The sequence below is a fragment of the Amyelois transitella genome, chromosome Z (assembly GCF_032362555.1).
Source record: "Amyelois transitella isolate CPQ chromosome Z, ilAmyTran1.1, whole genome shotgun sequence".
Taxonomy (NCBI): domain Eukaryota; kingdom Metazoa; phylum Arthropoda; class Insecta; order Lepidoptera; family Pyralidae; genus Amyelois; species Amyelois transitella.
Window position 1 is genome coordinate 1115949 of NC_083535.1, and position 12853 is coordinate 1128801.

The 12853-nt window shown below is 38.6% G+C and overlaps 1 protein-coding gene across 1 annotated transcript in view; it reads left to right on the forward strand.

The window, feature by feature from the left end:
* LOC106130497 (uncharacterized) overlaps positions 1-12853 on the forward strand; it is a 56849-nt gene that overhangs the window by 13061 nt on the left and 30935 nt on the right. Inside the window, exons 5-7 of the mRNA XM_060953888.1 lie at positions 9925-10173; positions 11229-11374; positions 11765-11911. Coding sequence (XP_060809871.1) covers positions 9925-10173; positions 11229-11374; positions 11765-11911 — 542 coding nt within the window. The remainder of the gene's footprint in view (positions 1-9924; positions 10174-11228; positions 11375-11764; positions 11912-12853) is intronic.

Genomic DNA, 12853 nt, shown 5'->3' on the forward strand with positions numbered 1-12853 from the left:
TAGGTTTTTCGCAAATTCCACGAGAGAACTGTAGTTCTCACTGGGACAAAAAGGAACCTATGTCCTTCTCCAGAATATTAATTATACCTATTACTTCCTTTCGCGATACTTCAAGAAAGTATTGTTAAAAAATGCGTGAAGACGTTACCAAAAACAAACTTACTTTCGCATTTATATTATTAATTTGAATTAAGATTATCCGGTTACTAAATTTCGTTGATTCATAACTTGTTAGGATTAGGATATTGTCGTAACTATACAATATTTTATATCAAACTAGCTGTCCCGGCAAACGCTGTTTTGCCATATAAATAATTTTTAAGTTATTTTGTAGTAAAAAAAAAGTTAAGGGTGGACAACCCTTATCACTTATCATTAATGTTTACAAATATGTCAAACCATCTATATTTATAATTATTATATTAGTTCAATTTAATTAGATTTATAATAAGTTATAATGCCGTGTGGTTCTCGGCATCAATAGAAAAAAGAATAGGACCAATCCATCTCTTTACCATGGATGTCGTAAAAGACGACTAAGGGGTAGGCTTATTTAATGGAGATTTCCTCTTTTAGGCGATGGGCTAACAACCTGTTACTATTTGAATCTCAATTCTATCATAAACCCAAACAGCTGAACGTGGCCTATCAGTCTCTTCAAGACTCTTGGCTCTGTCTACCCCTTAAGAGAAAGACGTGACTATATGAATGAATAATTTCTTTGGTACCCCTTTCTTTGATTCCTTACAAATATCTTATTAAACATATATAAATTCTTATACATGGCGCAGCGTCAATTGTAATAGCACTTTTCCTTTGTGTTTTTCTAAAACACGTATTATTGAGCCGTCAAAAACCTTTTTATGTAGGTACCTACGTAACAATGTGTCGTGTTACGGGAATTCAGTGAGAATAATTTCGAGACTTGATCGGTAATATTTTATATGTACGTACATGTTATAATTAGCAGACACTTGTAAAGATTTAAGAGGTCCTTACCGCCCTGGAGAAGAGTCCGGTGTCCGCTTATGACTCAGGAATTCAAAACTTCTATTCATTATAATGGGACATTTCAATGTTACTTAATAATTGTCATATTATATATATATATATGTTGACGTTAAATAAATAACCTAAAACTAAGTTTACTGCCTACTTCCAAAGCGGCAGTGCAGAAGCGGTAACAAACTGCGCTGCAGCATTTTCTTCAACTATAATGCTGCACTGAAGTTTTTACACAAAACGACTACGGTCTTTCCTCCCCAACCTTTTTGGGGGAAACCTAACCGATATTGTTTGTTTGTAATATCTTTATTGCATAGAAATTTTCACTGTGACAAGAAAATATAACTGCCTTTGTAAGTTATAAAAGAAACAAATCACTTGCAATGGCGGACTTATCCTATGAAGGGACCGTTTGTTCACTACGCCCAATCGTACGTAGTCAAATTTGTTTTAACAAAGTGCGCGGTCTAGTTCTAATGTTATCAATGGCATTACTTTGTAGAACCGTGCCACCTAACTTGATCTGAAGTCTCTTCGTTTAATGGAAACCTTGTAAATTTCCCGTTCGCTTTGAAAGACTATAAAGTGAAGCAAACTCGCTGTATGAGGCTTGTTTGTGGACAGGATATACCAATAAAAGTCCATCCTGTAAGGCCAATCGCACGCTGCGACGGATGTGGTTTCATGCAACAAGGTAAATGAATTAAGTCGGTACACACGCGCATACATGTATCGCAAACATTTTGTTTATTTGTCGGATGTTATAGTGAATAACAGCTTTAAGTTCAGTCAATTTAATTTGGTATTTAATAGGTAGTGTTACTCGTAACAAGTTTCATCAAAGTTGACTTGTTGACGTAACAAGTTGTTTAATTTTTATTTGTTTGTTATAAATACATATATACATATATACAAAAATCACTCCTCTTTCCCGCATGGGTAGGCGGAGACAACATCTTTCCACTTGCCACGATCCCTGCATACTTCTTTCACTTCATCCACTTTTATAATTCTCTTCATGCAAGCTCGTCGGTTTCGGGTACTCTTTACCTGACCTTTAGCATTGAAGTGGCAGACTATAAAGTATGAGGTAATATACATACTATATTACTATACTTGTTTGTTTTAATGGCGCATAGAAGCTTTGGGCTACCACAGATGAACTAAATTTTAATAGCTTTCTCCCCCAATAAATGTCATATTTTGTTTTGTAAGGTAAAAATGTGCCGTGTGGTTCCCGGCACCAATACAAAAAAGAATAGGACCAGTCCTTCTCTTTCTCATGGATGTCATAAAAGGCGACTAAGGGATAGCCTTACAAGCTTGGGATTCTTTTTTAGGCGACGAGTTAGCAACCTGTCACTATTTGAATCTCAATTCTATCATTAAGCCATATAGCTGAACGTGGCCATTCAGTCTTTTCAGGACTGTTGGCTCTGTCTACTCCGCAAGGGATATAGACGTGACCATATGTATGTATAAATAAGTAAGTCATAAAAAGGCATTGCAATTGCGTGTCGTTAAAATACAGGACAAAAAAAAGTTAGTTTTTCCATTCCCTTCGCCCATTTTTCAACTGAAATTGAAATTTTCATAGATATTTTTTAAATAAGCTAGGGGTATTGAACCCGAGTCCTCGTGACTCAAAGGCAAGCGCTCCCACTGCACCACAAAAAATGTAGTTCAATAATATTAATTTGTTCCACATTTTACCTGTCTGTGAGTATACATATTAAAGATGGCGGCCTACCTTGTATGCCGCCCACGCGCGGTTATTGGGAATAAATGTATTCATATGTATTCCTATAAACACAGGAAATATTGTGAGGTGTAGTTATAAACTTGGAAAAAGATGGCAATGTAGCTCACTGCTTTTTCGATAATGGGACTTAACAGGACATAACGTGCCGAGAGGCTTTCTACTCTACCGACTAGAAAATGATCACTATCTTATCTATACTAATATTATAAAGCTGAAGAGTTTGTTTTGTTTGTTTGTTTGTTTGTTTAAACGCGCTAATCTCAGAAACTACTGTACCGATTTGAATAATTATTTCACTGTTAGATAGTCTATTTATCGCGGAAGGCTATAGGCTACATTTTATCCCGGATTTCCTACGGGAAACGTCAACAATGCAGGTGAAAGTTGAATGAGTCGGCCATCTGCGAGCTTTCCACGCGAACGCTGCGCAAACCAACAAAGATATAGTAAAACAATGTACTAAAGATGTGAAGTACTCATTTTTTGCCACAAAAAAGTCCGCGAGAGCATATATCTATCTCTTAAGGTTTACTTACAATAACCACTTTTATGTTCATTTTTTAAGATTATTTTTTCATTATAAACATAAGTTATTTTGAAACCAATTTTCTTTAATTCAGTATTAATCCTTATCCAAATAAATATGTTTATTACTTTCGGCTTTTCATGTAGACAGTATATAAATCAGACGAATAGGTTTTGAGATATAGTCGTTATAAGCAATTTGCAGCGAAACATTTAATACGGCGAACCAGCGTTCTTTCTAATAAGCGTGTCCGCCTAATTAGCAGCTATAATTGATAAAGCCGAGGAGGATGTTTGCAAAAATAAATATGATGCCCAAAATAACTATTCCACGCGGATGAAGTCGCGGGCACAGCTAGTACCTATATAAAATTCTCGTGTCACAATGTTCGTTCCCGTACGTATATTGAGTAGGTCCGAGTACATACATACATACATATGGTCACGTCTATATCCCTTGAGGGGTAGACAGAGCCAACAGTCTTGAAAAGACTGGACTGACTAGTTCCGAGTATCGGCCAACATCTATTTTTCATACCCCTTAGTGATAAGGGTTGTCCGCCCTTAACATCTTTTTTACTAGAAATTACTTTAAAATTATTTATATGGCAAAACAATGCCGGGACAGCTGGTGTAGATATATAATGTCTGAAGTGAATGTTCTTAAAAAAATAGGGACGATAATTTATGGAACAAAATAATTTAATAATCAAATATTAAAAAGTGACGAATAATAAAATAATATATCTTGTACTTAAATATAAAACACTATATAAAGTGTCATGAAGGTTGGAATATTTTATTTGAATGAATAGATATTTAATTGAAACCAGAATATTTTTCTAATTGTAATTCATTAATTAGGAGTGAGGAGTTAAGAAGAACATACATACATACATAAAATCACGCCTCTTTCCCGGAGGTGTAGGCAGAGACTACCTCTTTCCACTTGCCACGATCTCTGCATACTTTATTCGCTTCATCCACATTCATAACTCTCTTCATGCAAGCTCGGCGGTTTCGGGTACTTTTGAGTTAAGAAGTACAATTAATTATTTTCATAATTTTGTAATTCTCAACTCCTCACTGCGTTTCGTAATCTGAAATATTATTTACAATGGAAGATTCCAAGCAGTAGGTAGGTACCTACCAGTTACTCTTATGCGATGAACGATTACCATAATTAACTATTAATTTATTCACAAGTGTGTAAACCCTCTTCTGCGGCGAGACTAACCGACCTTGTGAGTGTCAAATGCATTAACTTGATTGGTTTTAAGCTGACCAAAGCAATCCGGAATCGATTAGTCTGCCAACAGACTGACAACAGCGAGCTTAATTATTCCAGTAATCGGTAATTGTGCTTTGATATATTCATCTTACTGGCATCTATATCATCCTGGCCCCAATAGAGAAGGGAATAGGACCACTCCAGCTCTTTCCCATGGTTGTCGTAAAAGCCGACTTAGGGATAGGCTTAGATATATATATATAGATAACTTGGGATTGGATGGGCTGGCAACCTGTCACTATTTGAATCTCAATTCTATATTAAATAGCTGAACGTGGACTATAAGTCTTTTTAAGACTGTTGGCTCTGTTTACCTCGCAAGGGATATAGACGTTATTATATGCACGTTCAGCTGTTTGGCTTACTGATAGAAGTGAGATTCATAGAAAGTGACCCGTATTTATTAGCCTGTCCTTGAGTCGCCTTTTACGACATCCGTTGGATAGAGATGGAGTGGTCCTATTCTTTTTTCTAATGGTGCTAGGAACCACACGGCACAAAAAAAAAAAGAAAAGAATATATTTTAAACTTTATGCGTGCCTACTTAGTTATTTTGTTTTTTCCTATACAATCTCAGATTAATTATCTGATTGCTTGATCAAATTAACTGACCACTTTGCTCGAAACATGGTCATATTGAATTTTCCAAAAGCCACGGCCTTCCGTTAGAAACGCAAATATTGATAGCGGGCAAAACAAAATTACTGCTAGCGTACGAGGTTAGGTGGAATGCAATTAAGTTCACGAGCTACCTGATAATTGCATTGGCCAGGTCTGTCTGCATAGATATATAACATCTAGATGGTTTGAGCGAGGATGCGTCGTGAGGCATCTGCACGTTTCAGACAATTGGCATAGGAATTTGTAACCGTGATTTTTTGGAACCATGAACTCTTATCAGGAGTTAGAGTTCTATGTGATTGAATTTTCCAACGGGCGTTTTTTTAAGTGGGACACATTATTGTTATTAAAAATACCGGTCAAGTGCGAATTGTACTCGGGCACTGAGGATTCCGTACCATCGTTTCGTTTGTTACATATTTTTTTTTATATTCACGTTTCTACCTGTTTATTGAAAATTACCAAAAATTTTGTTTAAAAATTAGGTTTGTTGTAATTATATTTTTTTAAAGGTACCATATAATAATTAAGCGATACAGCTGAATGTGGCTTTTCAGTCTTTTTAAGACAGCTCTGTCTACCCCGCAAGAGATGTAGGCGTGATTATATGTATGTATGTACAAGTGTACAAGTAAATATTGTGTGAAAATTTTAAGCGTCTCTACATGTTACTGTTATTAATATTGAGCAAAATAAATACTGAAACCCCACTTTTCTTGTATGGAACCCCGCTTAACATTTCTTTTTATTTTAAAGATATATAGTAGCTAGATAGTAAATCGGTTAGCTATTTGGCTTAATGAAAGAATTGAGATTTAAATAGTGAAAAGAATCGCACGTTTGTATGCCTATCCCTTTGTCGTCTTTTACGAAACCCATGGGAAAGAGATGGAGTGGTCCAATTCTTTTTTGTATTGGTGCCGGGAACCACACGGCCTTCTACATCACTACGCCTTATCACCTTATGTAATTTACCTAAGTCAAATTGTTGTTTATTTATCACTTGGTTCTGTAGTATAATTAAGGTTAAATGTAAACCCATATAGTTGACTTGTGACCTCCTCAGAGCAGCCCACGCGCTATGCATAAGGTCCGTTTTATTTGAAAGTATTATTTTGTATTCGATTATAATGTTTAAGATGTTTACGGGTCATCATCACACCACACCATGTCATTTTTTGCATTTTATAGGTACATTCTGTATTATATACATACATTTATATAGTCACGTGTATATCCCTTGCGGGGTAGACAGGGCCAACACTCCTGAGGGGACTGACAGGCCACGTTCAGCTGTTTGGCTTAATGATAGAATTGAGATTCAAATAGTGACAGGTTGCTAGCCCACCGCCTAAAAAAGAATCCCAAGTATGTAAACCTATCCCTTAGTCGCCTTTTACGACATCCATGGGAAAGAGATGGAGTGGTCCTATTCTTTTTTGTATTGGTGCCGGGAACCACACATTTACTATTTGTATCTTAATTGGCGCGTACCTTATTGTTGTACTATTTGTGAACGTTCACATAAATCAGTTGTGACAGATGTAGCGTGATACATGTCTAGGCAGGCGTCTGCGCGCGTTAGACATTATATAATCCGAGATGGGTCAAGTTCAAAACAGCATTTGGTTATGAGACGGGGACAAACTCTGTGTGAACGGGGTTTTCCTAACATACATACATACATATAATCAAGTAAACCCTTGCGGGGTAGACAGAGCCAGTAGTCTCGAAAAGACGAATAGGCCACGTTCGGCTGTTTGGCTTAATGATAGAATTGAGATTCAAATAGTGACAGGTTGCTAGCCCATCGCCTAAGGAGAACTGTAATACAAGTGATGCACTTTATGGTATGCAATAAAGATTTTGAATTTGAATCTTTTCAGTAGTTTTGAGTATCTATAGCGAAACTCAAAACTGGTGAAAAGATTAAAAAAGAAAAAAAAATACAAATTTTTAGAATTATTTCGAATAAAAGTTAAAATAATTGCGGTATCGTTAACTGAATAATAGAATTATGTAGGAGGTTCAAGCTAAAATCTTTATATAGAATTGTCATCCCACTTTCAAGGGCACCTCGTTAGCTTTGTTAGGCCTTCCCATTCCCAGTACAGTTTACGGGATATATATCAACGGCAATTATTAAGAAAATTCTTATTTCCATTGTCCGTGAGAAGGCAGGAAATTCTTTTATGAATTCACGAATGCTTTTAAGGTCCATCCCACACTTGAACGTGACGACTGAGCGGATCAAGCGAAGTTTGTAACAGTTGGTACTGTCGAAGAGATATAAATCTATAGAATATGACAGACGATGTTGGAACATAGACAAAGGAGCCAGAAGTTTAAATAGACAAGACGAATTCACATTTTTCGTAGTGTAGTATTATCTAAGATGATGTTTGGGTTCCCGCTAATAAATCCATGAAACTGTTAAGAAATCAAAGGAGTCTGTATATAATTACATATATACTGCTTTCTTTGATGTTTTGCTTTATCTGTGGTGCGGCGTGCGGCGGTCCCGTTGCGATCGCAATGTGAATATGTATATTTTATCATTCCCAAACAATTTCCGTGATTATATTTCATACGTTAAAATAGTGGCAGTGCCCACAGTTCCGTCCGCGTTAAACGAATACGTTCCCTTTTGTTATCATAAGAATTTTCAAAATACTATTATAAAAATAAAATTATGATAATCTGTACAGAAGTTTAGCCGTCAAAGTATCAGACTGACTTTCGCAATGTTAATTTGAGGTTCACATCTCGACAGCGAGCGAGTCAGTACGCACTAGTATCGTCGTTGTACTCTGTACAAAAAATTCTAATGCTCGAAACGACTCGTCCCGAGTCGGGTCGGTCGCGTGGGTCCAATGAGCGATCGCCTTTATTTCTCTAATTCAATTTCGCTTTGTGAAACATATTACAAATATTACACGTGCGGTACACAAACCTACCGATTAAATTACACATTTCAGAAGGTCGTGAACTTTTCATTTAGTATTTTTCTCCATATTAATAAATCTTTTGATTTCAATGATTCTTTTTATGTCCTGTCCTGTCCTGACTTTAGTCTCGGTTACATCACATCTCTGGTGAGGAGACCTGCACATTCAGGCAATTGAATAACTTAGTTGCCTGAATGTGCAGCTTTTCACACGATGTTTTCCTACGCCTCGTAAGAGCATCGATTTTTGTTCTAACTAATGGAAATAACTCACAAAAGAGTCATTGGAGGCCATGTTCCAATGGCTCGTTTCCGAGTTACTGTAGAATCTGAACCTGATGCCTCCCTGTGCATACATACATATAATCACGTCTATATCCCGTGCGAGGTAGACAGAGCCTACAATCTTGGAAATACTGATAGGCCGCATTCAGCTGTTTGGCTTACTGATAGAATTGAGATTCATATAAAGTGACAGGTTGCTAGCCCGGCGCCTAAAAGAATAATCAAGTTTATAAGCATATCCCTTAGTCGCCTTTTACGACATCCATTGGAAAGAGATGGAGTGGTCCTATTCTTTTTTTCTATTGGTGCCTGGAACCACACGGCACAAGTGCATAAAAGGTTCATTTATTCGGGCACAGTTATACAAATGAAACTCAAGTATTTCATCTTTTGTATTAAAAAAAAAGAAATGTCAAAAGGGAACATGATATTTTCCATACTAATGCCCAGTTCGCTCGTTATTTAAATGCTACTTCAAGAGGAAAATGTATTACCTTGAGCGTTCTCGAAGTTTCCTTGCGTAGTCTTCCCAGAAGACCTTCCTTGGGATCATCTAGGCTATCTTTGTATGAAAAATAAGCAAATATTTTATTTATTTTCCTTTGACATATTCCAAGGACCTGTTCATAGTAGGATCTGACCTAGTTTAAATATTAAGAGCACATTTAGTTTCTTAAATGCGTATGCCGTGTGGTTCCCAGCGTCAATATTAAAACGAGTCACCATTCAATCTTTTTCCCGTGGTTGTCGTAAAAGGTGACTAAGGGATAGATTTTTTAACTTGGGATTCTTCTTTTAAGCATAGCACGTGACATTTGTCACAATTTGAATCACAATTCTATCATTAAGCCTAACAGTTGAACGTGGTTTATCAGTCTTTCTGGACTGCTGGCTCTGTCTACCCCGCAAGGGTTATAGACGTGATTATATGAAAGAATGAAAACATATTCAGGTACGATGTTATCTCACACCGTCGTCAAAAAGCGATTACCTAAATGCGTAAACTTTTGTCGGTCTATCAGTCTCTCCTAAACAGACATCTGACTGGTTATATTTTCGCGGCTAAACCGAAATGGACCGATTTTGATTTAAGAATGGTATGAACTCCAACCTTAAAATAATTAGTACGTATGTGCACTGTTTTCGGGAAACTGGCCTAATGTAGTGCCATGTGGCTCCCGGCACCAATACACAAAAGAATAGGACCACTCCATCTCTTTCCCATGGATGTCGTAAAAGGCGACTAAAGGATAGGCTTACAAACTTGGGATTCTTTTTTAGGCGATGGGCTAGCAACCTGTCGCTAGTTTAATTTCAATTCTATCGTTAAGCAAAATAGATGTACGTGGCCATTCAGTCTTTTCAAGACTGTTGGCTCTGTCTACCCCGCAAGGGATATAGACGTGACCATATGTATGTATGTATGACCTAATGCCCGGCCAGTTGCTAGATCCACCTCATCATGAGAAGTATTTTTTTCCCCTCCAGGATTCGTCCTACTTCACCGTGGTCCTCGAAGCGTTGAAACTGGACTGCCGCGCCCAGGGCAAGTGTCTGATGGGCGCCACGGAGATGGGCCAGCTCGCCATGGAGTACCTGGACGACAGGAAGTTCGAGTTCAGCAAGCTGGAGAAAGAGATAAAGGCAAACATGAAAGAGAGGGCGAGAACTTTGAAGCTGGTGCGGAAGGAGGTCGCGTACTTGACAGACTCGTTCCCGAATCTTATACGTAAGGAGGTAAATAGGTATAATCTATACTTTAATATTATAAAGCTGAAGAGTTTGTTTGTTGGTTTGTTTGAACGCGCTAATCTCAGGAACTGCTGGTTCGAATTGAACAATTCTTTTTGCGTTGAATAGACCATTTATCGAGGAAGGCTTTAGGCTATATAACATCACGCTGTAACTATTAGGAGCGAAGAAATGATAGAGAATGTGAAAAAAAGGGGAAAATTAATCATCCTTGAGGGCTTCAATGATGCCCGAAAAAACTATTAAACGCGGACGAAGTCACGGGCACAGCTAGTTATGTATATACTAGCTTATGCTGTGCCCTAGCGAATTTAGCGCCACCAACAAAAAAAATATAGGTTTTTTGCTAATCTCAATGAAACTATAGTTTTTACTGGAATGAAAAGTACCATATATCCTTCTCCAGACACTATAGTATATACGAAATTTCGGGAAATTCTCTCTTATTAAATCTTTAGATCACATAAGGAAGTGATGCCGAATTTCAAATCTGTAGATCCAGCGGTTTGGGCTACAAGTTGTCTTTACATACATACATAAAATCACGCCTCTTTCCCGGAGGGGTAGGCAGAGACTACCTCTTTCCACTGGCCACGATCTCTCCATACTTCCTTCGCTTCATCCACATTCATAACTCTCTTCATGCAAGCTCGGCGGTTTCGGGTACTTTTGACCTGACCTTTTACCAGGACGTCCTTAATTTGAGTTTAACTGTTATCTTTCTGTCAGTCAATCACTCGTGGTATCAAGTATATAAACTTGAGATTCTTCTTAAGCTATTGATAGGAATCTGTAACTATTTGAATCTCAATTCCATGCATAAAGCCATACCTACATCTGAACGTTGCCTTTCAGTCTATTTAAGACTTTTGGCTCCTGCAACGAAGATTCGTTTTAAAGAAGAAGAGGTTTAGAAAGAAGAGGTTTAGTTTACTGCTGTGTGCAGATGCATACAGCAGTAAACTAAACCTCTTCTTTTCATCCATCCGAGTGGTTACTTTCCTGGTCTCAATATATTTCAACATACGTCTCGTGTGCAGGAAGCGACAAATTTAGATGATCTGTACGAAGATGAAGACACCAAGAGCAAGCACTCCATCCACTGGGAGCTTGAGGAGGTCATGTCGATCTGCAAAAGGCTGCAGAAGGCCACACTTGTGTCCACTTTCGATCAGATACTGCCAAGGTATCGTGGGGTTTTCCTAAATCTGATTTTTTCGTCTACGCTTTCAGCCATCATGTTTGTTAGGTTGGGTGTTATCCGATGGTAGCAAGGTAATGGAAAACTTTGTGAATGAAGTAGTGTACATCGTGCATTCAGGCAACTGGATTTAACATTATTCTTTATGGGTTTGGTTAGTTGCAAGACGTGGCGAAGGTAAGACGAGAGTCGCTGTAAAAACGTTACTTACTCGAACCAAGATCAGGGTCAAGAAAAAATAGATGGAATTAATTACATGAGCCCATCAAAAGTAATTGCCTAAACCCCAAGAGCTGGACTTTCAGTATTGCTAGTGTATCATTTCTTCCTATTCACTTCTAAAAACCAAATAATGATAAATTCCTGTAAAAACAGGTTAAAAGAGCAGCATTACCAAACTGAACGGCTGATGATGCAGCTGACGCTGAACAGCGCGAAGCGAGACGCACTGATGGAGGACCGCAAGCATGCCCTGCTAATGCTGGACCAGCTGAAGAACATTGGTCAGGAGAGCACTGCACAGTAAGTAATGAAAGCAGGTCAAAATGACAGCACTATCAAACTAACCGCATGATGATGCAGCTCACGCTGATGGAGAACCTCAAGCACGCCCTGCTAATGCTGGACCAGCTGAAGAACATTGGTCAGGAGAGCACTGCACAGTAAGTAATTAAAGCAGGTCATGGGACAGCACTATCAAACTGAGCGCATGATGATGCAGCTCACGCTGATGGAGAACCTCAAGCATGCCCTGCTAATGCTGGACCAGCTGAAGAACATTGGTCAGGAGAGCACTGCACAGTAAGTAATGAAAGCAGGTCATAGGACAGCACTATCAAACTGAGCGCATGATGATGCAGCTCACGCTGATGGAGAACCTCAAGCATGCCCTGCTAATGCTGGACCAGCTGAAGAACATTGGTCAGGAGAGCACTGCACAGTAAGTAATGAAAGCAGGTCATAGGACAGCACTATCAAACTGAGCGCATGATAATGCAGGTCACGCTGATGGAGAACCTCAAGCACGCCCTGCTAATGCTGGACCAGCTGAAGAACATTGGCCAGGAGAGCACTGCACAGTAAGTAATGAAAGCAGGTCATAGGACAGCACTATCAAACTGAGCGCATGATAATGCAGGTCACGCTGATGGAGAACCTCAAGCACGCCCTGCTAATGCTGGACCAGCTGAAGAACATTGGCCAGGAGAGCACTGCACAGTAAGTAATTAAAGCAGGTCAAAAGACAGCACTATCAAACTAACCGCATGATGATGCAGCTCACGCTGATGGAGAACCCCAAGCATGCCCTGCTAATGCTGGACCAGCTGAAGAACATTGGCCAGGAGAGCACTGCACAGTAAGTAATGAAAGCAGGTCATAGGACAGCTCTATCAAACTGAGCGTATGATGAGGCAGGTCACGCTGATGTAGAACCTCAAGCATGCCCTGCTAATGCTGGACCAG